This window comes from Struthio camelus, chromosome 1 (genome assembly GCF_040807025.1).
Source record: "Struthio camelus isolate bStrCam1 chromosome 1, bStrCam1.hap1, whole genome shotgun sequence".
Classification (NCBI taxonomy): Eukaryota; Metazoa; Chordata; class Aves; order Struthioniformes; family Struthionidae; genus Struthio; species Struthio camelus.
Window position 1 is genome coordinate 106,471,711 of NC_090942.1, and position 26,071 is coordinate 106,497,781.

The 26,071-nt window shown below is 44.8% G+C and overlaps 2 protein-coding genes across 4 annotated transcripts in view; one reads left to right on the forward strand and one right to left on the reverse strand.

Annotated features, from left to right (window-relative positions):
* LOC104149204 (T-lymphocyte activation antigen CD80) overlaps positions 1 to 15,092 on the forward strand; it is a 31,522-nt gene extending 16,430 nt beyond the window's left edge. Inside the window, exons 5-9 of one of the 2 annotated variants that reach the window (XM_068910215.1) lie at positions 2,353 to 2,700; positions 5,407 to 5,688; positions 7,414 to 7,539; positions 10,460 to 10,583; positions 12,604 to 15,092. In XM_068910215.1, the coding sequence (XP_068766316.1) occupies positions 2,353 to 2,700; positions 5,407 to 5,688; positions 7,414 to 7,539; positions 10,460 to 10,566 (863 nt within the window). In that variant the 3' untranslated portion in view covers positions 10,567 to 10,583; positions 12,604 to 15,092. The remainder of the gene's footprint in view (positions 1 to 2,352; positions 2,701 to 5,406; positions 5,689 to 7,413; positions 7,540 to 10,459; positions 10,584 to 12,603) is intronic. The other variant, XM_068910223.1, reaches the window with a different exon arrangement.
* Positions 15,093 to 17,066: 1,974 nt separating this feature from the next.
* Positions 17,067 to 26,071, reverse strand: TIMMDC1 (translocase of inner mitochondrial membrane domain containing 1). Of its 2 annotated transcripts, XR_011134937.1 has the most exons (8): positions 25,926 to 26,071; positions 25,510 to 25,675; positions 23,035 to 23,123; positions 21,034 to 21,101; positions 20,141 to 20,219; positions 18,614 to 18,724; positions 17,840 to 18,043; positions 17,067 to 17,251 (listed from the first exon to the last, which is right to left on the reverse strand). XR_011134937.1 is itself a non-coding variant. In XM_068910233.1 (7 exons), exons 1-7 carry the CDS (start codon positions 26,000 to 26,002, stop codon positions 17,965 to 17,967), a joined length of 669 nt encoding a protein of 222 aa, XP_068766334.1. In that variant the 5' UTR covers positions 26,003 to 26,071; the 3' UTR covers positions 17,067 to 17,964. The 2 variants fall into 2 exon arrangements, 1 of the variants encoding a protein (XP_068766334.1); XM_068910233.1 differs by having other exon boundaries at positions 17,067 to 18,043.

Genomic DNA, 26,071 nt, shown 5'->3' on the forward strand with positions numbered 1-26,071 from the left:
CAAAAATTTACGTGCGTTCCAAAAGGGGCAAGACCCATTTGTGAAAGATAGGCCTATCAACAGTGGTTAAATTGCCAGTCTCAAGAAATCCCTAAACGCGTACTTGCCAAAGGTTGGCAGGATACGACAGTTCTTATTCTGTGTAGGGTGTAAGAACTATTTTTCTACTATTCTGCTACTGATTGCTGGCTGACACAGGTCAGTGGACTGAGTGGGCTCCTGGTCTGCCCCAGTCTGGTTGGTCTTAGTCTGTTACGTATTTTATAAGGGGAAGTACAGCTAGCCAGAAAAAAAAAAAATGTATCTGAATCTATCGGATCTTTTGCCTTTGGAAGACCAATGAGGTGCCTGTGGGAGGGACAAAGAGTTAAATGACAAGTTGATCATTTGATTATATATCAAATTGTAATTAATTAATATATAAACAAAGTTGTCAGGACCTCCCCAGTATTTTTCAGAGTGTTTCCTGCTGATTTGATGTAAAACGGGCAGGTGGGGCAGGGGTAGGTGTGCTTCAGGGGATGGGGGTGATGCTCATTTCAGGTTCAGTCTCAGGCGCTCTCTCTGGCCTTGTGACCACTGAACTTCATCTAGCAGCCCATGATGCTGCCCCATGAACACTGTTTGGCTCCCTCTAGCACCCGTAGCTGCAGGGGTCCTGTTTGACTGCGTCCCAAGACTCTGTGAGTCACCGCTAAGCAAACAAGCCTGGCAGGCGACAAGCTTGCGGCTGTTTTGGACAGCTGAATTCAGCTGAATCTGGATGTTACGGCACCCCAATCACATTCTGGGAGCTCCACTCTGTGCACATGTACGTGGTGGCTGCCCCGTACTGCATAAAAGTCAAGTATGTTCCAGCATCAGGCAGGTTTTACCACGGGGTAGATGCCAGCTCTGAAACTCGGCTTTGTCAAGAGTTCAGTTCACACTTGGCTGAGACTCTTTGCCTGAGATCTCACCTCCACTGATGGTCAGCATTGCACTCTGCCCATCAGTAGCGTCCTCCCTCTTCAGGGCTCTCCCGCTGTCTCTCTCAAGACACGTTTTCTAAGATCTGTTCTGCAGGGAAGGAGAAGGGAATATGAATCTTCTCTGTTTTAAGGCCAGGTGTTTGCTTATTTTTCTGCTTTTGGTCAATGACATGCAAGAGACTTATATCCTCCTGCTCCTGTACCAAAGATAGATGCTAAGGTGCTGAGGAAGAGGCAAGTATGGCAAACATAAAACGACCCGGCAGAGTATCCTGACCTTGCAGACTAACAAAGCAGGGTGCAGAGGGGGTAAGCAACATCCTGAAGGTCACACAAACCCCAGCAAAGCACAGACGGCTCTGGCTTTGCTGCAGCACGGGGCTGCACCGTCAGTACTGTGTCACCGTTCCAAGCAAAGGCAGGGGCTCCTCTCTGGGCTACCCCCTGCACTTTCCGCTCTCCATCCCTGCAAGAGCCTACCCGCTAAGAAGAGGAAGGAGGGTGGGAAAGTCATTTTGATCACGACAATGGCGTGCAAAGGAGTCATAACGTGAAGCAAGGGGATTGCTGCTAACCTGAGCAAAGGTGTATCTAATTTCCTTGTTGAAGGAGCCCCTGCTTGTTATTGTAGGATCATGCCTGTATCCTGAGGTATGGCACCAACACGTGCCCGGGGCAGGAGTTCTGGGAAGTCTTTGCTAGGTTAGAAATGATTCCAAGGGAGGACCAGGGGCCTTAGATTCATTTTAGCTAGGCTGGGCAAAATTGTTCATTTACTAATACTAGAGGGCTCATGAAACCGTGGGTCTGACCTTTGTTTATTATTGTAGGATTGTGTCTGACTTCTGGGATGTTGGAAGGTTTTTTTTTTTTTCCTTTATAAAAAGCCAATATTCCACTGTCACCCTGTTTGTTGTGCAGGAAACGCAACAGAAGATGATACAGACTTTCCTAACATTGAGCTCTAAAAAAGGAGCGCAGAGGAGATCTTTAGATATGAGCAGTTTGTGCAGTGTACATTATTATCCTTTCAGGTGACTATCATGGCAATGTTTTAGTCTGAGGTGCATTTTTTAAGGTGCCAGCAAAATTTCTTTTCAGGCAGGTGACCTTCCTGCCTTTGCCTTCAGTAGTCCATGCATGCTGAAATCCTTGAGTGCCTGCTAGCTTGGAATTGTAAGTGGGATTGCAGCATCACAGAAAAAGTATTGCCAAGGTAGGCTCCCTTCCATGCAGAGCTGGAGTTGTAAAATGGTCAGGGAATGGAGGAATGAGGTATGTTAGCGGGTGCAGACAGAGCTGAAATAGGTGAGTTCTACACAGAAGATCCTGGTACAAGGATATACCATCATCTCACTGTCTTTCGTTTGCCCCCTCTTAGGCTATGCAGTGGAGAAAAAAATGGCCAAAGGCAAAGTGGGGGAAAAAGTTGGCCTGCCTTGTTGTCATGAAATACCCAGCACAGAAAGCCTACGTAACTACCGGGTCTACTGGCAGAAGAACACCACGGAGGTAGTGCTTGCATACGCAGAGGGGAAGAAGATCTCAGAAAACGAGCGGTATAAGAATCGGACTGAGCTCAACATGACGAATCTCACCCTGTGGATCTCCCCCGTGGAAATATTGGACAATGGCCCCTACCAGTGTGTAGTTCAGCACCTCAAAGTTTTGCAGAACTCAGTTGCACCTCGCATTGTGTGTGATGAGCCCGTGACCCTCTTCATTACAGGTAGGTGGGTTGCCTCCTATCACCAGAGGCTTTCCAGTGCCGGCCTCTGGAGATAAGAGACATTTCTACAAGCTTTGTTCCTGGTGTAATAGATAGACCTCATTTTCATCAGGAAGCCTGAAAGAGAGACAGAAAGTGTGTTAAGTCCCCTTTATTTCCTTTCCATCAGCCTCTTCCCCTATCTTTCCAAAGCTACCTCAGGCACTGAAAATTTGCAGGTCATCTCCCACCACTGCCCCCCCTCCCCATCTTTCCCTTGATGACTCCCTCTTGTAGAAGGACCTCTCCGGGGACACCTCCCCCAGGTACCACTGTTAGTGTGTGCCCTGGGCCACCTCTGCCCCCTGCTGTCTTCTGGGTAAAGCTGAGATCAGGCCCTGGGTGCAAGGCAAACATTTCCCAAACCGAAGGAGGAACGGGGTAGTACTGCTTCCACATGGCCACAGCAGCGCCCCAGGCCTGTATCAAACCCCAGAGGGGCACGGAATATTCTGGGACACTGGTAGGGTGCCAAACAGCTCCAGGGCATAAAGTTGAAGTCAGCTGGAGATTTGAGGCTTTTTACCTTGAGAAACAACACAAGTCCCTTTGCTCAAAACGAATCTGAATCTTTTCTTGGAGGCTAGAAAAAGTTCCGTTGACATTATTTTCCATTTGCTTGACTGTCTTTGTGGTGGTTGGTTTCAACCAAAAGCAGAGATACTGGTAACTTTTATATATATATTTATACATACATTTACATTTACATTTATACATACTTATTTCAGCATGAATACTTTTAACAGCAGAGAGTTTCAGAAATCTTCCAGAAAAGCCAGTGAATAAGCATTCCCCATATTGAATGAGATGATTAATAACAAAAACATCCAAGCTCCTGAGGTTTGGCCGTTGCCTGCCTACCTGGGGAAATAGCGGGCCTATGTGCAAGGACACAAGTTCACTGGTTCTTCCAGGAACTGATAAGAAAAAAGGTAACTGTATTGCCCGGACCATCTCCAGTCATGGAGGGGAATATTGCTGAGGGCTGAAGAGTTAACCATGAGAAACATGAAACAATGGATCTCCCTCCTTTGCTCCCCACATGTATTCCAATTTCTCTGCTTTTAGACAGCTCCTTGCTCTAACTAGCCCAGTGTAATAATTGTGGTAGACTTCTCCCTTTGGAAAAGAGGGAGCAGTTGTTGTGGGGATCAGCGAAGGGAAAGTTTCCTTCACTTTTAGGCCACTGTTGGAGTCCAGCTATCCCAGGAGAGGCTGAGAACTATTACCACCTGGTGACTGTTCAGACTTTCCAGACTGGATGTCAAAGCAATATTGCTCAAGACAGTTACTCGTTAGCTTAGACCATGGGAGCATGGTCCTTAAGCCATGTAAGACCATGCTCCCACCTCAAGGGGCCATTTCCCCTTCCCCATTGCCCTGTGGGGATGCACAGGGACCATCTGCCTTGTGCTGACCCTCATAGTCCTGTAGTCAGGTGGCGAGTCAGATCGGGAGCTCTTCCAGCTGCTCCAAAAAGGGCTGTGTTGCTGTGAGATGAGCAAGCTGCCACAGCACTCTGCGTGGCCTTGCCATGCCTGGGCCTGACACTGGATTGCAGGGAGCAGTGAACTTGCAGGTGACGGGCGTGGGAGAGAGAGGAAGCATTTGGTCACTTTGGAGCAGTGGTGTTAGTGTGACTTAGAAACCGCACACATAGCTTCGTCTCCTGACCTGCGCCTCTCTTGCTAAAGCTATTGGCACACATAGATTTTTTCCAGTGGGAGAACTGCCTTAAATAGTTCCTGCGCCACCCCTTACCTCCTCCTCACCCCGGCCTGTCGTTGCAACCCGTGGGCTTCCTCACCTGCACTGACACAACTGTTTAGAGCCACACAGTGAACCAGATTGTGAAAGGGGACGCAGGCTAACAATAACACAGCCTTTCTTCTCCTTCACCCAGATCAATTTTCTCATCCACTTCACCATGCAGCCTCACATATGCTTGCACCAATACATCTGAAGGGGAGGGAGGGCATGGAACAAGCAGCATGGGTGGGAAACCTGTGAAAACAAGCTTTGGCATTAAGAAAAATGTGTGGTGGAAACATGGCTTGTATTCTTTAGGGGAGGATCTGTGTATTGCTACACATTTTTGCAGTGAATTGTACAAGTCTTGCTCTCAGCTAGGCCTTCTGGAGGGACTCTCATACAGAAGATATAATTTGGTCTCTTGCTGCCCAACCTGGCTGAGAGGCCAACACCTGACTCACCTCTGTTCCTGGTAGAGATGGGCCCTCTGTGAGCCCTTGGCTGGGAAGGGTCTAAAGAGGGAGGGAAAAGGAAATTGTCCATCACTGTATGTAATACAAATCTTTATTCTGCCAGTTCATATTCAGTCCTGTATATTTCCTACCTCCTTTTATGACTCCTTCTGGTGCTGTATGTAGAGAGAAAAAGTGGTACTCAAAAGCTAGGGTCGTGAAATCCGTGGACCCTGGGATACTGACCAGGCAGGAAAAGAAGTGAAGGCCAACACCATATCCAGTCGAGGCTGCGGGGAGAATGCTAAGGCACAAGAAGGGCCAGATGGATTATGATAGTTTGAGTAAGAGGAAAAACACCTCAGGTGTGGGGGAGTGGTCTTTGCTTTGACCGTGGGTGACCAGAACTGGAGCTTTCTGTGTAATCTGGCAGAATGGTAACTAAAGCTTTTTTTTGCTTCAGCTGACTTCAGTGAGCCCAACATAACAGCAGAAGTACGCACTAGTTCTTGTGAATCAGATGAGGTGGTGGTAAGATGTTCTTCTCATGGAGGTTTCCCAAAACCCAAAATCTCTGGAGCCCTCAACAATGAGTCCGTGGTGTGGAATGCCACCTGGGTGTCTGAGGCCGGCATCAGCCCATACAACGTCACTGGCAACCTGCGGCTCAACGTGACTGAAGACACCAGCCTCACTTGCTCCATTGAGTACAATGGCTTTGCCAAGTCCACTAGCTTGCTTCTGAGTAGGTTTTTACCTATATTTTGTTGCAGAAATGTTTTGTGGAACTTGCTGAGGCTCCCCTCTGAGGAAGTGGCAGATTTTGTGTATCTGTTCATGCGGGGGTGGCCCAACCATGAGCTGCACACCAAAATATTTCAATGGCTGTAAGACAGCAGGGGTGGGAAAGGAGAGTTATGACAGTGTCTGATAAGCAGGAGATGGCCCTGGCTTCCTGCTGCTTCATCGTGAGTCAGGATGGGTTGGGCTGACCGAGCAGCTGGATCCCATTGTGGTCTGGTGGTACCAGCCTCAGTTGCTCCCAAGGTTGGGATTCCCACCATCCAGAGCCCCTCTGTACCGGCACGGTCCTACTGCTGCTTGTGTGACACAGACCTGGCATTTGAATAGAGGGGCTTGAGAAATGTGTGTGCCTCAAAAACCACGTTGCACTTTCCCCATGTAACAAACCAGCATGTTTGCTCCTGCTTCACTGCAGGAAACTGCCTGCTGGGGTCCGGAGGAAATTCTGATTCCACGTGTGTATTTAATACTGGGGCTAACTTGTATAGGATAAAAATTACATCACTGTGCTTGGCTTAAAAGTGATAAAATAATAGATAAGCCTATGCTTTGAAAAGCTTGGGGGACAAGAGAAAACAGCATGAAGCAAGCACGCTATAGTCCAGATGTTTTGCAGTAGAAAGGAATTTGAAGTAAATTTCTTAAAGCCAGAAAAATTTCTTTTTAATGCTGTTACCATAAAAGTCTTCTAAAATATGTCTTTGGGTCTCATGTTTTGAGTGCAGAGATATGGGCATTTTCAAGGGAAGCTAGAGAAGGCAAGAATTATTTTTCCTAGGGAATTGTACCTTATTCATGAAGGTACCTTATTCATCAAACAGTATCACTAAAAGCCTTGTGAGGAAAGGTGCCATTCAACTTCAGGCAGAATGCCAGAAACTAGTGCTTGATGAGTACTGCTTATTGCTGGATGTAGTGCATAACTTCCCTAGAAATGGTAATGGAAGAATGTTGTGAATATCGTAGTACATAGAAAAGAAGACCAACAAAAAAAGTAATAATAATAACACACTGTTGTCACATGAATTCTCAGAGGAGGGTGGAATCAACAGTGACAACGTCAGCCACAGAGACCCCACCTTTCAATTTTTAAGATGTGGGGGAATAGCGATCTCAATAGTGAAAGGCCAAAGGATTCAGATCCACTGAAACTCAACTCTGCCCCAATACTCTTTTGCTATCATGCAGGGAATGACACCTCCAGTCTATTTAATGCATCTTATCTCCTGTCACCCATGAATTTAGAGGAACAAATTAGGCATAAAACTGCCTGAAACAGTAATAAAAGCTGCAGAGTACCTCTGAGAATGGAAACTTTCTAGATACGGGCTCAGAGTTTTCCACCCAGTCTAGCCAGTTTCTTTGAAAAGAGTTTATGTATTTTTTTAGATATTGCCTGTCTCTGTCCTTTTCTGGACAGAGATCCAGCATTTAGGACTCTGTGGATGTGTTACAAATTTCAGCACATAGCAAATGTGGGGGAATGGAAAGACCTTTACAGCTTAGGTGCCACCTTTGTCTTCTTGTTTATTGGATAAGTTTAATTTCAGGCTGAATATCTGAGTTAGAATTTGGCCAGCACCACCAAGATGCACATACCTGCTCTTACATGAAAGTGCCGATATGCTGTGGGCCCTTCAGTTACGTTTTATTTCTTCTCTCTCAGAAAAAAGAAGTGATTGCGTTCTTCCTACTATACCTCCATCTTATAATGTCATTACTGCTTCAAGTATCATCATTATTGTCTTCCTTTTGGCTGTCACCTTAGCAGCAAGATTCCTCCCAAGGCATGGTAAGTATACCTCCTTTTTCAAGAAACAGTCTTTCACTGTTTATGGAGAAACTGTGTAAAATACACTTTTCTAGAAGCTGCACTGAGCCACCAGATATTTTTGTACATTCTTCTCATTTCCTTTTTTTTATGTGGCATCTACTGTCACAAAATTTAAGACCAGGTTTGGACTTTCCTACATTTTGGTGTGCAAGCAGCACCAGGGTTCAGGTTTGAGACTCAAGGAGTGATTGGGAGTTTAAGTCAGCAAATTGGTATATTTCCAAAGGACAGGGGTATATAGAAATGGAGAGATTCACAAAGGTCCACTTTTATGTTTTAAAGTGCTTGAAGATGCAAAGAATCTTGGTCATAACAGATACAGTTGAGAACTGAAAGTTTCAAAGTTGAAACTCTATACACCGTACTTGGACAATCCCTCAGAAAAGTCACAGGGCCAAATTACAAAAATATATCATGCTAGGGCCACCAAAAGACTGAGCAACACCTCACTTTTAGGGGCCTCATCACCTACTAGGATCCCAGTCAGGAGAGATGGATTTGCCTTCTTTGTGGAGCTCACGACGGTGCAGGCCAGCTGCCCTGTCCCACTCTGTGACGTCTTTAGTAACTCCAGATGTGTCCAGGAGTTCTTCGATGGCAAAGGGGAATTTGGGCATCTCAGGGTTCGGTGGTAGCTGAGATCTTTTTTTTTTTTTTGTGGCTCTAAATCTCATCTGTTATCTGTTGCTCCTAATCACGTCTAGGCTGACCTAGCCAGAAAGCCCCTAGAGATGTGGCAGACATCTAGTGGAACTAAAAAGGCAGTGAGGCATCCAGCCGGTACTAAAAGTCAACATCAGCTGGTGTCCCATCTGCACCCATTGAGTAGCTTTGAAAAGTAGTCCTGGAGAAAGACAGTGAGTTTTGCAACACATTATAAATATCACCCACCAGGTGCTGTCAGGTCACAGGGGAAGTGAAGTTTGGAATCAAGAATCCCACACTGAGAATGGTCTATGTTAACTCCATTTAAACCAAAAGCCACTAGTTTAAGTATCGTAGCTCATCATGGTCGCACCTGTATCCACCTTTAGAAAGAGGTAATTTGTTAGGCAGCAGGGACTCAGTTCACTTAGGGACACTTGTGAGTTTGTCGTACTTGTGTCTTCTGCTCTCTCTATTTCAGTTTTAAGTAGGGTCACTCACAAGTGAGAAGCGTGGAGGTAGTGGTGTTTTTCTTTTCCTCTCCTCACCAGCCACACTCCCATAAAAAACAGTGTGACCACTGAGTTGGACTGGGCTCTTTTTCTTTTGTGCTCAAGCACAAAAAAAGGAAGTTTCTGGAAGGCAGTGACTCTCTCTCAGTTACACCTGTGCACCTCCCCATTTTCCACTCATGTCCTCCCATGACACCAGTGTTGGTTCTCCCATGCAGTTCTCCAGGGCTATGTTGATGGGAAGGCAGGAACCAGGCTGAAAACAAGCAAATCACAACTGAACTCCGCCTATGCTGTTAGCTGTGTAGATAATGAACTCCTAACTAAGGGAGAGAATGAACTGAAGTCCAAAGATCTGGCTCTAAATAAATACAGGCTGGAAATTAAAAGGTTCCCTACCAGGATCGAAGGGAGGTGTAAAAAAGCATTGTACCACCAATGTGGTACAATGTGATTACCCGCAAGAGCAGGGCAGGGCTTGGCTGCATAACCTGGAATTTCCCTTTCAGTTCCATTTTCCTAATATGCGCAGGGAGCAATTTGCTGAGTTTGGATGGTGTTATTTTGCACAGTCACTTTTCAGACCAGACCCAACCTGTAAGAAACTGAAGCTGGCATTTCAAAACAACTTCCCAGTTTAAACAGTTGTTATGCTTCAGTGCTGCTACGCATTATCACTTGTCTGGGAGGGGAAACATCTGTCCTGAGAATGCTTCCTGCTGGTGTTACTACGGATCAACTTTCAAGAGACATTGCAGGAGCTCAGAACAGTTCCCAGGGTGCCTCTGTTGCTCTGACATAAGGAAATCTGGACTGGGAGCTACCTTAATGCTAAGAGTTTAGTTTCTTAGCTCAAAAAGCCATGCTTCAAGGAACTGAAGTATGGGATGGAAGAACAGGAAGACAGTAAAACGGAAATAAGGGTTCTCCGATGCAGGCTAGTGGTGGTGACCAAAATAGATAAGTACTCTGGTGAGGTTCACGCTCCCTCCTTTGAGGAGCTCGCAGCCTAATTTGTTTTATCTTTGCAGTAATTTAAGAATGGAAAAATCTCCAGAATTTTTTTTCCCTAGATCTTTTACCAATTAATCTAACCCAAAGGATCAAGATTAGAGGTAGTATAAAGAACAGCTTAAGTGGCTTGGTGTGAAGTTTCTGCAAGCACAACTTGCCATAGTAGGGCAGAGAGACTCAGATTTATAAAAACATGTCATTCATAGACGCTGAAATACTAGAGAGACTTGTTTTCAAGCACAGAAAGAGTTTGTTGGTTCTTTATGCTAACTCTTGTGTTCTTCTACTTATTTGGCATGCAAGTTGCATTTAGTGACATGTTAACTTTTACCATTACTTCCTTTCTGACCTTGTCTCAGCATGTGTTGACTTGCCTTTGTGCCAGACTGAGGTTCCAGGTCTGTGCTAATAAGAATTTTTATGTATATAACATTGTATAGATATCATATATTTAAAAGAGATTTCTATCAGGTCAGGCTATTGCTACGGGATAGCTCTATTCAGATGCCCTGCAAGAGCAGTCTTGCCAAGAAAAATAGAAGTAACTAGTCCTAAAAAATTGCTTTGCATCTATTCTCCTATAACGAGTTCTTCTCTCCTCCCTCCTCACTCTCAATTACATTTTACTTTCTTGAAGAAGACATTTGGATCCAGTACTTTTACATGTTTTAGCCTTCCAGGTATTAATGAGGGATTTTCTCTTTCAGTCTGTTCTCACTGTTGTATGTCTCAAAATTCAGAGGAAGAAGATGTGAAAGAAAGTATGAAGACAGCTGAAATTTCTAAAGTGACATCTGAAACGTCATCTGTATAACCAGACCATATTTGCAGGTAGCTTTCTTCACCATTCTTCTCTTGGCAAAATATATTCTCAAATATTATTAAATTCTTACGCAATGCTAGCTCACAAAGTTAGGTATGCCTTTTGATATGAATGTGCACTGTTCTTTAGGGTCAAAGCTGTAGCTGTTGGCTGTTGCCAACTCAGAGACATGGTGTTTCTCAGCCAGGAGCTAGGGGAATGATGCTCCTGTTGTTTGTAGGGCATTATATTATTTTGATTCTTTCTCATTTTTAGAAATGAATCTAGTGAAAAAATGTTAGAGGACTTGATTTCCTGGGCTGTTGATCAGCTTTCTTCATTGAATGGGTCCTGCACAAGTTTTCATGGCTTTCATTTCCTTCATTAGCGTAACTTTTCAGGGTCTAAATGGGGATGGAGAGAGTGAGAGAGCGAGAGAGCGAGGAGAAAGAAAAAGACTATTAGATGAATTTGACTAGGTCTCTTCTGAAATTGTATAAAGAAACTGGTTAATATCAGAGAGGTGGGTTTGCAGCAAGGTCATCCCATCCATCAGGATTTGCAGCGACATCCCCTGCCACTGCCCTTGTGCTCATTTTATGGGCCTCCAACTTAAGAATTGGGCAGTCTTCTGGGCAGTCTTCCTGCCCCGTTGGATTCATAAATGAGTAGCTTCTAACTTGTGGGTCCTACAAGTGGCTTCCTCCCCTAGAGGTTATTTCCAGGGAATGGCCTGTGAGCCATATGCCTAATCTGATGAATAAAGATGGGGACATCTGTGCTTAGGGAAACAAAGAAGGATTGACCAAACGGTAGTGAGGGAGAGATGAAGAACAAGAGAACAACTCCAGCTTTCCAAATAAGATTGTCAATGCCAGTCCACTTCTGAGGTATTCTCCTTCTCTTCAGCAGCTGGAGGGTTGGAAGGAGGAAAAGTTTCCCAGCTAAGACTTGCCCAGGAAGCATACCAATGTTTTAGAAGGAGTTATTTGTGATATGATATGTTGTGAAGCATGGTATAAGAACTGCTGGGAAAAAGCATGGCTTGCCATGGGTTTATGACTACAAAAACATTATATTCATTTTGGCTTGAAAGCTCAGCTGTGTCCAGGGTTGTGTCCTCCAAAAAGACATTTTTCTAGTCAACAGGTTGGAGGAAAGATTATCAGCTAATTGTTACCACTGATATTATTATCCAGGTGACTGTATTTCCTGCTCTCACCACAGCATGCTGAATTGCCAGGGGGATACATTACAGTAACAGCTGTAGAGCCCTAGAAGTCATGAATTTCTCAAGCTGTGTGTTGTAGTAATCTAAAGGCTTGAAATTCTTGAGACTGAAAGAAGGGGAAAATATCATTCAGGCCACTCTTCTCATTTCCAAACCTGACCACCCACTCATATTTTCCTCTGGGGAAGGCCCTATCTGGAACAGATACTAAAACCTTGGTTAGCATGAATTCTGGGGGCGGTTTGGTCAGTACTGCTCCCTGGTGGGAGTTCACCTACTGAATAAATCCATTCTGCTGTATTCCTCTTTCTTATAAAAGTTTGCCTCTTTTTTTTTTTTTTTTTTTGGTTAAGTGACTGAAGTTTCCTAGCTCCAGGGCCTGGGATGGTTGCTCTCTGTGAACAGAGATAGAAGCTGTGCATTAGAAAAGCATATTGCTTCCTTAGTGGCTGACTGTAATCTCATAACTGTGTGATGCGCTGAGCCATGTCCTATTGCTGCTTAAATAGAGTAGTATGTTCATTAGTCATTCTTGCTTCACAGCAGGAGGGCACCTTCTATGCACTCCAAAGGCCTTCCCAGTATGCAAGCGTTGAGGCAGTCTGTAACTCTTAGTAGTGCCTGTCTTGAGCTGTCTAGCGCTGAACAGGCACGCAGCACCCTCTTTGTCTCTGCTGTAACAGAAGCCCTCTTGTGGCCTGTAGCAGGTGATCCGTTTGTCTCTTGGCTCTGCATCATTCTCACTTGTATTTAGGATTAAGAAGGGATAAATAACTAAATAAATAAATAAATAAAAGCTTTCCTTTGTGTCCCCCCAGGTTTCCTTTCCTGTATATTCTGCACCGCAGTCCCCCCTGTTCTCTACAGCAATGCTTATTGCAGTGACCCTTTGGCTCTCTGAGAGGGGATGAGAGCAGGAAGAAAAAAAATCTGCTCAAGACGACTGACAAGATTATCTTGCGTGAATGAACTGAAAAGCCCACCTATGCCACAGAAGCTGTGGGGTGGTCACATTACAACGCAGTCGCTGGAACTGCACCCTGAAGGACGCTCCAAATTCCTAGAGCAGCGTACAAGAAGAATGTTGTCAGCATAGCACCGTTCCAGTATACCAAGTCCAGAGTTTGGGACACTTTGGCTTTGATGCTGCCTCTGTGATAATCAGGGGGCCTGTAGAGCTCTAGCAGGTAGCTCATGTCCACCTTCCCCTTCAGTAATGTGGGGCTGGCCTTTGGGAGACACCCAAACCCCAATGCAGACTCTCAAGGCAGGCTGTGCCTCCACGTTGTAACTGGGAGCAGCTAAAACGTCTTTTATACTCAGCCTGGCACTGATAGCTGCCAGTTCTGTTCTTTGGGCTGGAGGAGTTTGGATTTGGATTTGACCATTACGGATATGTGTCCCTTCTCCCCTAAAGAGGCAATAATGCAGCCACTTTTTAGGAAAAAGCATCTCAAGATGGCAATGTACACCTCACACTTATTTTCAGTGCTGTGAGACTTTTTTTTTTTTTTTTTAAATGATACATACTGACAGCACAGCTAACTAATGTTGCTTGCCTACAGAGGTGGCACAAGTTCTCGCAACCTTTTCCTCCTGAAAGGATGGCCTCACCAACCCAGGTACCAAGACACTGCTCCTCCATTAACTTCCTCAGAGATGCAGGAGCACATCTGACACAGTCCAACCCACTGGTGACAGTGCATGGTGAGCGCATGCACGTATGCGCACACACACCTACACGAGCTTTTATATGCGTTTCTTCCTATCTGCACTTGTAAAGCCCCGTAACACTCAGTGCTTATCTTACATATATCTAATATGATGAAATGTAACTCAGGGCCTTGCTCCGTAAAATATAGGTCTGCTTTTATTTGTACATTTGTCTAGAAATATTTGTTAGGGTTGGTTCTCTCGTTTTCTCTCATAGCAACATACAGAGTTACTTTGCTTTGAATGCTGCTGTTTCTCAGTGGTCTCTGTACCCAGCCAGGACTTGAAGGTAGTTCCCTGCAGGATGCTAATATTGGCTAAGATTCATCTGATCTGGGTGATATTCTTGCCTACTGTGTAGGAAAAAATGGTTTCTCATTTTGAGGTGAAAAGAAGAAAAAACCCCAACCCCAACAAGCTTCCTGAGCAACTATACAGGCTAAACTAATTCAGCCCTGCCCTGAGTATGATGGGGTTGCTGCCTTTTTCTTTTGCTCCGAGATGCTGCAAGCTGTAGCCATTCCCTTACTGCTTTATCCAGCATGTCCTGCAGCTACTGCTAGGGATGGCACAGAAGCAACACCTATATTGTATGTGAATGTACACAGTTAGTGGGGCAGACAAAAGTCTGAAAAGCACCATGCCATCCTCTTTGTGGGATGTTCTGTTGCTTTAGGAGTTTACCTTGCTAGGACAGCAAAGACTTATTCCAGTCGCTTCACTTTTTTTTCCTAGCAAGTAGGTATTAAGACAGAAATTGCTCGAGAAAACAGGAGCGCTAGAAGGCAGTTTGTGGAGGGTTCAGCTCTGAGAGGCTAAGGGATCAGGAAAAGTCACTACTGAAAAATAAGACACTGCTCTCTTTCTAGTCCTGCAGTCATGCTGCCTCATCAGCTACTTTGACTGCTTTCCCATTGTATGAAATGGAAACCTCAAAACATTCTTACCGAGGGCTTTTTGACAGAGAAAGAATGTAAGGTTGCTTCTAGCCATGAATGGGTGTCACAGAGCTGACAGTCCCTGCATCTGCGCATTCTGGTTGCAAGCAGGGCAGGAGTGGCACAGAAAGCAGTGCTATCAAAAGGCAGCTTGACCCTATTGCAGGACTTGGTATATAGGCTGCCAGGAAAATGGTGTCTCTCATGCTTTTCATACCTTTCCTTTTCCTTCACTCTCTTCTTGTTCTTTCCAGCAGAAACTTCCAGCTTCTTACAGGCTGAATTCTCTTCCTTGTATTTAATTAGTTCATATTCAACACTGTGCTTTCTTGCCTGCTATAACCATGACACATTTCCACCATACCAACCATACTGCAGCTCTGATAGTTTTACCTGCATAACGTTTTTCTTCTGACAATCCCACGCTTGACTTCCTGACTGACAGCTGCACCAACTTCTAGAGAAAGGTTTGTCTTCTGCACGCTGCCAAACCTTTCCACAGCACCAGCAACTCCTGTGACGCTGTAAATAACTCCTTCTAAAGTAAACCAACAATTTCACACTGACAAGTATGTCTAACATCAATTTGTTTTTATATACCTGGTGGGCAGGTTGGTTTTTGGTTTTTTGCTTTTTTTTTTTTTTTTCCTTAAGCACTTGTACCTTGAATCATGTTTTCCATTACCTTATGCTATTTTCAGTGAATTGCACACAAATGGTTTCCATGAGACCTTTCCAGCTTGATATCTGGGTCTTTGTACCACATGAGCTGCTCTCAGTGTATTGCAAGTATTTTGTATATAACATTTTTCCTGGTGTTTCTCCTTCAATTGTATTGAAAGTTAAATAGTAAACTTTGTTTCCTTTCCTCAGTAATAAAAGACATCTGTTCTAAGTGCTGGGAAGTGGTACAGCCTCTCAATTATTCAAATGAGCCCCAGCTACCATTTCACCGTCACTAAAAAATATAGACTGTCTCACATCAAGGTAGGTGATAGAGCTGGCTAACAAAACTGTGTTACAGTAGCTAGAGCTGGTCTCAAGATCCAGCCTTGTCTGGTGTGCTCAACAGCAATGACAAAATGGCATTCGAGTTCCTGACTTGTAAATTCAACATACCTCATTTTTGTCAGTCTGTTGGGGATTAACTGAGCATCATAGCTATGCTGGTAGACATAGAGCCTGCAACAGGTCTTTCTTCTCCCTCCCCAAAAGGGAGTCTTCTCTGCAAAAATAAAATCCAGTGTAAGATATTCTTGCTGTATCCCTCCTATCTGTGTTCTCCACTGTCAGGGTAGCTGACTGATAACTTCATCATGGTGCCTTTTCCTGGAAGGAACATTTGGATTTAAAAATAAGCTCTGAACCAATTCTTCACATCCCATTTTGGACAGTGGCTTCAATTACAAGAAATGAGGAAGTGCAGGGAGCTAACTTAGCAGGAAACAAAGCAAAAAATGGCTGCTAATCTTGAGCTGAACGCAGATTAAGTCTCTGCTTCCCCTTGCTAGTGTGTAGCATAAGGACATCTAGCACTCCCTCCTTTCCTCACACGGAGAGGAAATCCCACCTGCTAGCTTAGCTCTGACTAGTCTCCCAAGGAAGAACATCCTCGTATCAATGGTCACAGACACAGGAGAATTGGTATTCTTTAGTCATCACACCAAATGGCCGCTAAAGAGGAAGAGGGAGCAATGACAGCTAAACGTCATCAAAACTGCTACAGAGAGAAAATTATAAGAGTAGGAATGCAAGAGCAAGAAAAAGTGATCATAAAAGGTAAAACATTACCGTATAACTACGCTAGCAAAGAAATATGACTTGGAAAGGCCTACTGTTCTGATAGTGTTTGAAGGGGCAGAGGGTAATCATACTACTGCCACCAGAACATGCAGAGTTGAAAATATGGAAGAGTGTGAGACCTACCACAGTTCTCCTTATTCAGATCCTTTACTTGTTCCTAGAGAAGGAAAATCAATGTTGAAGAAAAAATCCAGAATGTGTTTCTTTTATGGAAAAAAGACCTATACTGAGGTGATTAGTAAATAAAATGCTCAGTTCAGAAGTTAGAAAACACAGCACCTTCTCAGAAGCAAGCTGTGCCAAAAATCTGCTTTGGGTGGAATGTGTTCTGTGGAATCAACTGCTCATATTTCAATCAACAGCTATCAACTGTAATGGAGGAACAGCATTCAAACAGAGCAGAGTAACTACTCTTTACTTGTGGGAAGGAGACCAGAACCCCCTGCCCAGATACAATTCTCTTTAATAGGCTAAACCTCCCCAACAAACAAAAGGGACCAGAATTCTGGTCTTCTGCTTTGAGGAAAATGGCAATGGGCCACCTGGCCCTTCTAGGTACAGGCCGTTATGAAATTAACTTCAGCCCTGCTCATGGGCAACAACCATGACTTAGCAGACGATCACTGGTGCCAATAATAAATGCAACTGGCACTCTCCTGACTCTTGTCCTTGTTACTGTCTCTAAAGGAGAGCCTGATGCTGCAACCAGACTTAATTGCTCCCTGGTGGGATCTCAGGTATGGCTCTTCTCATGAGACATCATTCAGGTACCTTTCTCTAATGCAAATACCGTACAAACTAAGCATAAGGATATTATGGAGACAATCACCACTATGAGATAGCTTTATTTGGTGTCTTGAACCACATTTCCCCCAGAGATAATCCCCTAATCTCTGACCGTTAAATGAAATTAGAGGACTTTTTATTGTTATTAGAACTGCCTACGGTATCAATCCTTCCACCATCACCACCAGAAACCGTCATCTTTGCTGTGGTCTCCTCAGTCATACTTCTACAAAGGAAGCCAAAATATGTCTTTTTCAGGGTATTTCCATATCATTCCCACTCCTCCACCCTTCCTCAACATTGATTGCAAAATACTTTATTTACCCTAGGAACCAAGCATGTTTTTCTGCAAAAAAGCCTGAAGAAACCACAATCAGCAAAACAGTCAGTCCCACCCAGGCAAGTCAAACCGCGGAAGGGGGAGAAAAGACTAGTACTAGTGCTGCCTGTGTTGTGCTTGGACAGTAAAGTCTCCAGCTGCCATCTGAAGAGCAGCTTCACCACAATTAAGTTAGAATACCCTTTTAGAATCAGGGTATCTTTAGCAGCCAAACTATTAATAAGCTCTTTTTCCTTGACTATTTCTACATTACAGGTGGCTTAGACATTTTCAGACGTGAAATGGGTTCTGCCAGAGATTCTGGAGCTACCCTCCCTCCCAAGCAAACCTAGCTGACACTTGCTATTCTGCAGAGCCTGCATTTCCACCTTCTCAAGCAGAACTGGTTAGCCCCTTACAAGCTCTTGTGCTGTGATACACATTCATGAACAATGTTTTCATCAAATTGCTCTTTCAGAAGTGTAAAGGATATACCTCAGCTCACAGAATACTTCCTTGACCCCTTGACTGAAGAGTTTTTAATGGGCAGAATCAAAATACTTCATAGCTGCTTGTGACAGAGATTTGAGGAAGACTTTAGCAGCTCCAGGATTCTCTCGCTATCTCTCTCTCCATGGTCCCCCCTGAGCATTGCCTTCTGTTTGGCCCAAGACTTCAGTGACATCGAGTCTGGATTGCCTAAGGGGGAAGAAAATGCAAAGCAACTTTATGTCTGCATCCTCTTGACAAAGATATCACTACAGCGCCTTAACTCTTTAAAGATTTCTTCTAGAACTGGTACTATTTGTGAGTTTTTATGAGTCATGCAGCCAGCATCATAGCCCTTTCTCCCCAAAGCCTCCAGCTTCCCTCTCCTCAACAGGGATGGCAAGAAAGCAGCAGTGAAGGAAAAGCGAGAGTTCTGGTCTCTCTCTCAATTTTGGTAAAGAAATACAAATGTGCTTTAAAGCAAATTCACCTCTCTTGCTTATCTTCTCAGCCACTACAGAAGTGAAAGATGGAGGCACAGTTACAAAGGGGGAAGCCACACACTTCAAACAAAACACAACTTTCTACAAAATAAGCAGCAGCATCTAACAATAGGAAGACTAAATCAGCAGTTTAGAGTCTGGTATGTGAAACACACAGAAAACTAAAGAGGAGAGGAACTGAGGCTAAGAAGACCTATTGCATGAGGGTTTCTTTAAATGTTTGTACTGCACAGACCTAGACACACTTCCAGTCAAAGAAGTGAATGCTGTTCCTTACCACTCTGCTAACTTCTGTTCATACAGCTCCCTCCGCTCACGATTCCTCTTCTCCTGCAAGGTCTCACCAGCAAGTTTCTGCATTACCATTAAGAGGCCCCCCGCAGGGATTCTAGAGGAGGAAGCAGAAAAGTCAGAAGTCACCCAAGGGACATGTAATAGTAATAACTTACTGGCAAGAGCAAAAGGAGCGTGTGGGGGCCAGCCACCAGACCAGTGGTGCATAACATTCCCCAATACTCACATCACGCTATAGACTAAGGTGCTCCTATTCTAGCAAGTCACCAAACACAGCCTATCATCAGCTGTGACTCACTGCAGTCCCTTTTGTATGACACATTTTGAAGTTACTCACCAACAAGCATGCAGAGGGCAAGGGCCAGAAGGACTCACGATGCCCAAACCAATTTTGGGCATAACCTAACCCATGACTTAGACAGCCAAACCCCTGCTTAGCTTCTGTTCAACTTCTAGAGGTACCTGTGTTTTCACTGAAAAAGCTCCCTAGGCTATTTCTGGGCACATCCACAGCTGACTCCATCCTCATAGCGCTAAGCAAGTCTTTCGTCTGTCTAGACATGATCCCCAAATTAATTTGTGAGGATATCCACGGATCTGGACTTGGAGAAGAACTCCCAGCTCTGCTTGAAAAGTCAGATTTCTCCTGAGCGAACAGGTCACTGTCCTGACAGACAGAGCCCCCAAACAACAAGTATGGGTTCCTCCATCTCCCAGGGAGCTTTAGAAGATGCAGGACTGCAAAATCTACTTGAAGAGATGAACCATCTTATAGCCTTGACAGAGGCAGGCCCAAACACACAGCTTCTTCCTCAGCATTTCCTAATGGCTGCTGCTCCACGTTCTGGCTTTTATGGATCCCATTCTGTACATACTTCATGTTTATACAGGTTCCTAACCTAGGGGCTGACAGCTCATGGGTTGCCCTGTTGTTTAGAAGTTGCGATTATGACACCCAACACTCCTTGTGGATCAAGGTCTGGATTCTGAACTGTTACAGGAGCTGTCACTGATGAAGCTGAAAAGGGAGTCCAGAAGCTGTAGCTCTTAAACTCCTGCCTTCACCCCCAGACAACATAGCTTCTTAGAACAGATGCCAGACTCTTCTGCACACAACCAAAGGGATGATTAGTGACCGCACTGAGAGAGGGGAACAGAAAACACATCTATGACCCATCCTCATGGACAAATTCCCAATTTAGTCAGTGCCTCCTCCAATATGCAAAGAGCAGTAAGAAGCTCTACTGAGAGCAGCGAGTCCCTGTCACTGACGAAACAACAAAATACAAATCGAGAAGCGGAAGGGAAAAAAGAGTTAGAAGGTTGGGAGAAAAAGCATAATGAGGCCCCAGGAAAGAAAGAGAAAACCTTCAGGGCAAGAGGGGAAAGGAAGGGAAGCTTCTGTAGCCCCACCTACGATTCAAGGCTTGGCGGGGGAGGCCACTATCCAACACATTCCATTAGAGAATAACTGTGAGTCAGTCACTCACAGGCAGCAGTCGCAACTTACCCAAACACTATTCCAAACACGCTGCCGCCTGCCAGCCCGTGCAGGCCCAAGTGTATTCTGAAGAGGGCTCCTGTGAAGGCTACAGAAAACAAACATGCTCAAACCACAAACTACCCGCACAACAGCCATCACATGCACGCTGAGGGAGCTGCTTTGCCCCATTTCTCCTTTCCACAGGCTAATGTCCATATTTAACAGAGTAGAAACCAAGCACTGTGTCCAGCAGGGAGGGACCCCGGTCATACAGTCACACTAGCTCAAGAGGCAGGCACTTCAATAACCAGCGATGAGCTGATATTGCAATGCTTCCAACAGGACTTAATCCACATGTTCTCTGCATTAAAACATGGCATAAATTCTCCTGTTTCGGAAAGACTCCCCAAGAAATGCTAAAACATAAATGTATCTACAAAAGGAAAACTGAGTTCTCTTCTGGCTGTAGTATGGTTCCCTTTTCTTCTTTTAAACGGCAGCCAACAATAGTAGCTGCACCGTAAGGCAGAAAACAACATTAAAATGCGTATCCAACTATAATGGCAATAAAGCCTGTAAAAATGGAACAAACAGATCCCTTACCAAGAACCCTATTGCCAAGAGCAGACATGTAAAGCTTCGCATGAAAAGGATAGTTTAAGCAGCATATTGAACTGTTATAAAGAGCAGAAATAGGAAAAATAACCATAAAACTACCCTATGATTTCAAAAATGCATTGATCTCTCTCTATTACAAACAAAGGCACACAGCTGTTAAACAAGCGAGCAAGGTTACAAAGTCAGTCAGTAGAACAAGAAGCAAAACCCAGAAGCATAGACAGCTAGAGCCCTGCTCAGATCCAAGACAGTACCTCCCTTACTCAGAAGCAGGAAAGTACACAAAAATAAAGCAATCTTACCTCCTGCTGCAGCAAAATTACTGATGGTGGTTTTATTGCGGTACACAGACAGACCAGTGCTCACTGTGCTGCAAGGATAAAGCACAAAAGAAATCAGCAGTTACACATGAAGACGACAGGTAGCAAAGCACGTCCTGAAATAAAACTGGATTTCAGTAAGTCAACCATCAGGTTGCCTCCAACTGCCCTGTTGCCAGTCAGTCTAGAGCACACGCATACCAGCCACAAATGCTTTGATTTTAGTAACTTTACTGCATGCAGCCGTTCAGCCAGAGGCAGGGGAATATGACGATCCTAGGCTTGGATTTGAGATAATTCTATTTTGTGCTTAAATTAAAGATTTCTTTCCATCATATATTCAAGGATGATACCAAGTGGGCAACCAAAAGGTCCTATCAGTCTGTCCTCACACAGCACCTTCACCCCACAGGAGAGGAATTTGTGTCTCTAAGAGCTTGGCTGACATACACAGTGTCTACCACCAGAGCTAAGTCAGACTAATGATGTCAGCAGGGTCATCTGCTCTTGAGGCATGAGATTTTCTGCCAGGGTGGGTACATCATCTCCCCCAAAAACGTAATGGGAAGCCCAAAACGCCTGTCTCTACTCAGTCCAGTAGTTACCTCCTCCCCACCAGCTTAATAAGCCTCCTACACAACATCTACAAGTCAACAGCAATCCTCTTGTCCTTTCCAACGCTGTAATGTCAACCCAGCTTTTTGTACAAGGTAAGACTAACAACTCGGTTTTAAATTGCCAAACTCAAAATTAGCCCAAATGGAGAACTCAATCTTCCAACTGGATTTTACACTAGCAATTAAACTGAGCGGCAAATATTTTCTTTCAAAGGCTTGTACAAAGGTGTAATGAAAAAGGACAACGCATTTGATTGCAGGGGAGACATCTGGTGGAAGATGATGAAGTTACGCATCAAGTCCAGAAAAATTTAAAGTAATCAAAAGTTCTGACAGTGAAAGTAAACAGCATGCCAGTTAAGCCTAAAAAAATATACCAAATCAAGAGTAGCTAAAAAACTACTGAGACCAAGTAAAAATCACAGAAAGGAACATAAAAATTATGAAGAGAGGCAGAAATATGAAATTAGCTGCAACTGGGAAATAATGTTAGTCAATACTGCCTACATCGTACAAACAAAATGAGGATTTAAAGACAATACGGCTGCAGCTATATTCCGTACACGTTCTGGACTACATATAAATTTATCATGTTGAAGGTCAAGGACAGAGATATTCCTGGTTTACAAGGGCTTTATGTGGAAGAGTATGCTTAGCTTGATGCTATATTGTCAGAAATATACTGACATGTCTGAGGAAGAAAATTAGAGAAGTAGAACATTATGTGTGCGTTATTTGTGTAGGAAAATTTTAATGCACAGCTGGTAGGTCTAATGACCAAAGACTGCTTAACAAGATGCAATCTTTGTCTTCCAAATATTTGCAGATGATTCAAGTAATGCTTGTGTATACAAACTAGAAATAGCGAGAAATAACAAAAAGGAGAAAAATTAGTATAGGATAGAAAGCCATTCTTGAATAGACAACGGCCTGGAACTTTCTCCCAGGGAAAACTGCAAAATACATCAAACAAAAGAGATTAAGTAAAGCAGAAAGAAGCTGCTAAGTACAGGGAAGAACCCTATACAAGTCAATAATGGTATGGATTAGGTGTAACCAACAGGGCTTTTCCAGCTTTAATTTCTGGGTTAGTTTGTTGGAAGATTTGAATTCTGAGGTAAATAGAAAAGGTTAAATCCTTTTCATGTTTACACCTTATCCATCAGACTCATTGTTAACACATTTTGAGCCTCCATCAAACGCTAGCAGTCTCTTAAGAAGCAGCAGACGCTAGCAGTCTCTTAAGAAGCAGCAGACGCTAGCAGTCTCTTAAGAAGCAGCAACTACAAGCAGAGCATGCACTAGGGGCACCTTCCCACTAACGAGTAAGCCAGTTCCTCTCCCATTGCCAATAAGAAACACTTACTTAAATATCGCCACAAAAGCAGCTACTCTCCAACTCCAGCGCCAGCCATAGCGGATGAAGCTCCTGAGACCGGCACGGTGAGCTGATTGCTAGAGTAAGAGAGAAGAAAGGTTACAGATCTCAGACCTGCTACGTTTCAGCCAGCACAAGTCCACTGTATTCTGAAGAGGATGATACGGAGTATTCACAATGGCTATGGGGCTTGATGTCCCTCAAAATGTTGGGAACGAAACCCTGACCCTTAAGGACAGAGTTGATTGTCTTGAAAGGAAAAGCAGCTCATGCTCCTCCCCAGGCCATCAACAGGAAAACCAAAAATTAATTTCAGTTGCAACATCAACTGGTCTTCCTAATCATGGTGCTGAGCACAGTTGGTAGGACAGTGATAGCTTTCTAAGGAAGCACTTTTTACGCTGTAATAGAATAACATAAAAGAGGAGAAGAAAGGAGGGACAAACTGAAAACTAGCCCGTAATTATTATTAGTTGATATGTATTAAACACATCAGTAACCCATCAAAGACACCCTCAAACTCTGCAGTTTAGCACTGGTATTTGAAAGTCTGGCTATAAAATAGGCTTTTTAAAAGATGCAATAAAAAGAAGTTTCATAAAAATTAAAAGAATATTCCAGTTAATACTATTGAAAATAACCAAATTCTCTCTCCCAGTGCCTGTGGTATAAGGGCTTAGCCTGGGTGCCAAAACAAAAGAAAAGTCAGTAGAAGGAGAGAGTGAAGCCAGATACCGATACTTCGCCAACAGCTGAGTCAGGAGCCATATCTAAATAATGAATGATGTAAAACCAGGCATAAGTTTTTTGTTTCTAATAATCCAGGCTACTAACACTTTAATTGAAGAACAAACCCCCAAAAGTCCAAATACCTCTATGAAACATCAGAAGTGTTCTTCATGGTGAGGTGCAGTGATAGGCTTTAAGAATTATATTTTAAACAGGCATATAAAACAAAAAACATCAGTAAGTTAAGAGGAGACTGATAATTTGACACTACAGAGTGGTCAGCCACCATCACGCTAAAATTTAAAAGCCAAAAGGTTTTTCAAGAGAAGTTATTTAACTAGTCATTTAATAGAATGTAAATATTGTTACCAAATTTTCCTATAATTAAGGACAATTTAAGTTAAACGTAGAATTTGGGTATAACTGAATAGCTAATTTTCACAACACAACAGGTGATTACACAGACTATACGTATTTACACACATAAAGCAAACACTTTGGTATTTTGCCCATTATTGTAACTGGGTTTCAAAATTAAGCATGCACTCACCCTTGTGTTTTGTGCATCTTATTAAACAAGTTCATCAGCACCAGAAGCCTGGTCTCCTACTGGCTTACATCTCATCACAAACTGCAGGTCCCAACGGAAACTTTTTGCACAGCTGCAGCATTTACAAGGTGCCTTGTCTCTGCATGCTTGCAGTGCAGCCTTCCTCTCTACTAGGGCACTTCCAAATCACAACAAGATGTCTACTTTCATGACACTGTAGGAATATAATTATTTGTGAAACCTCTAGCCCCTGTCAAATCAGAATGAAATTGCCCAGAGCAATGCAGTGTTGTTGGTTCAGGGTTGAACGTAGCTCAAAGCAGATAGAGTGAACTGCAATCACATGCTGCTCGTTTCCTTGGAAGAGCAGGTTCAAAAAAAAAAAAAAAAAACCTTAAAATCTCATTTTCAATGGAAATTACCCCCTCCCTCTTCACTCTGATCTTATTAATGAGGTACATCATACAGTGCTTTGACCTTACAATGGCCGCAGCCAGTAAGTGAAGCCCAGTTTGAAAACAAAACAAAACCATCGAACCCTGACAACTGAGACCTTTATATTTTCCGACTTTTACATTCATGTTTTATCTCTGCGGCCTAACACTGGGAATCCCGAAAGCGTCACCCGGTCAAGAACCAACAGGTACGTGGCCGGCAGCCCGATGCTCATCCGCTCAGCTCTCCCCTCGCTCCTGAGGAGCGGCTCATTTTGGGAGGGTGGCACCGCGTGAACACAGGCTCCACAGGCTAACTGTTGAAAACCCAAGCTAGCTACACAGGGGCGTCTCTCTGCAGACACGCTCGCATTTCCCAGTCAGTCTAGTACCACCATATTCCTTCTCTAAACGGATGTTTCCTAGCTGTCTTTGTAGATCTGGGTGTGAGAGAGGCAAACCAAGCTGGAATAAAAACCTGATTTCGTTTTGTTTTGGTTTTTTTCCCCCCCTCCAGGGCACCCTCCTCCTCAGGGGGCCCAGCTAAAGCCCACTCAGGGCTTTCAAACGGCGTCTTCGAGGCAGGTTTCCCTCCCCCGGAGAGGAGGACAACACCCGACGCTTCCCCAGCCGCAGCCTCAGCCGCTGCCCCAGCGCGGTCCCTCCCCGCGGGGTGGGTGGTTTTAGGGGCGAACCCCGTGCCCGGGGAGAGGGGGGGGGGGGGACGAGCGGCGCCAGCTCTGCCCCTACCACGGCGTCGACGCGGTTCTGGAAGAGCTCGCCGTGGCTGCGGGCGATGAACTCCTTCCTGGCGTGGCGGAAGGCGGGCAGCCCGCCGTACACCCAGCCAATGACGCCCCCCGAAAACGCCGATTTGATAATGTTCACCGTCTCTTCCGGGAACTGCTGCCGCTCGCTGCAAAGAAAGGCCGGGGAAGGGGGATGGGGAGGGGGTCACAGGCCGCGGCGCTAACCTTAGCGCTCCCCTCCCTCCCTCCCCAAAATCCGTCCGCTCAAACCGCCTCTCCGCCCGGACGCGCACCCCGAAAACGCCTTCGCAAACCCCTTAATAAAGCAGCCCCGCGCCCACAGGAGGGCCGCAACGGCCGCCCCCCCTTCTCCTCCCCCCGCCCCCCCGGCGCGGCGCGGCGCGGCGCGGCCCTCACTCGCGCTGCCAGAGCTCGCGGAGCCGCTCCCAGCCCCTCTGCGGCGGCGGCGCGGGGCGGCCGAGCCCCTCCGCCATGCCCGTCCCCCCCGCGGCGGCGGTTGGCGGCGGTTGGCGGCAGTTGGCGGCAGCAGCGCCCCCTGCCCC

Bases quoted from the DNA above. Each gene is read 5' to 3' on its own strand.
- TIMMDC1 (XM_068910233.1), bottom strand. From the start codon at position 26,002: ATGGCGGAGGGGCTCGGCCGCCCCGCGCCGCCGCCGCAGAGGGGCTGG. The intron at 23,124-25,509 runs GTAGGGGCAGAG...CTCTTACTCTAG, and splicing joins AGAACCGCGTCGACGCCGTG to CAATCAGCTCACCGTGCCGG. The intron at 20,220-21,033 runs GTAAGATTGCTT...TGTTTTCTGTAG, and splicing joins TAATTTTGCTGCAGCAGGAG to CCTTCACAGGAGCCCTCTTC.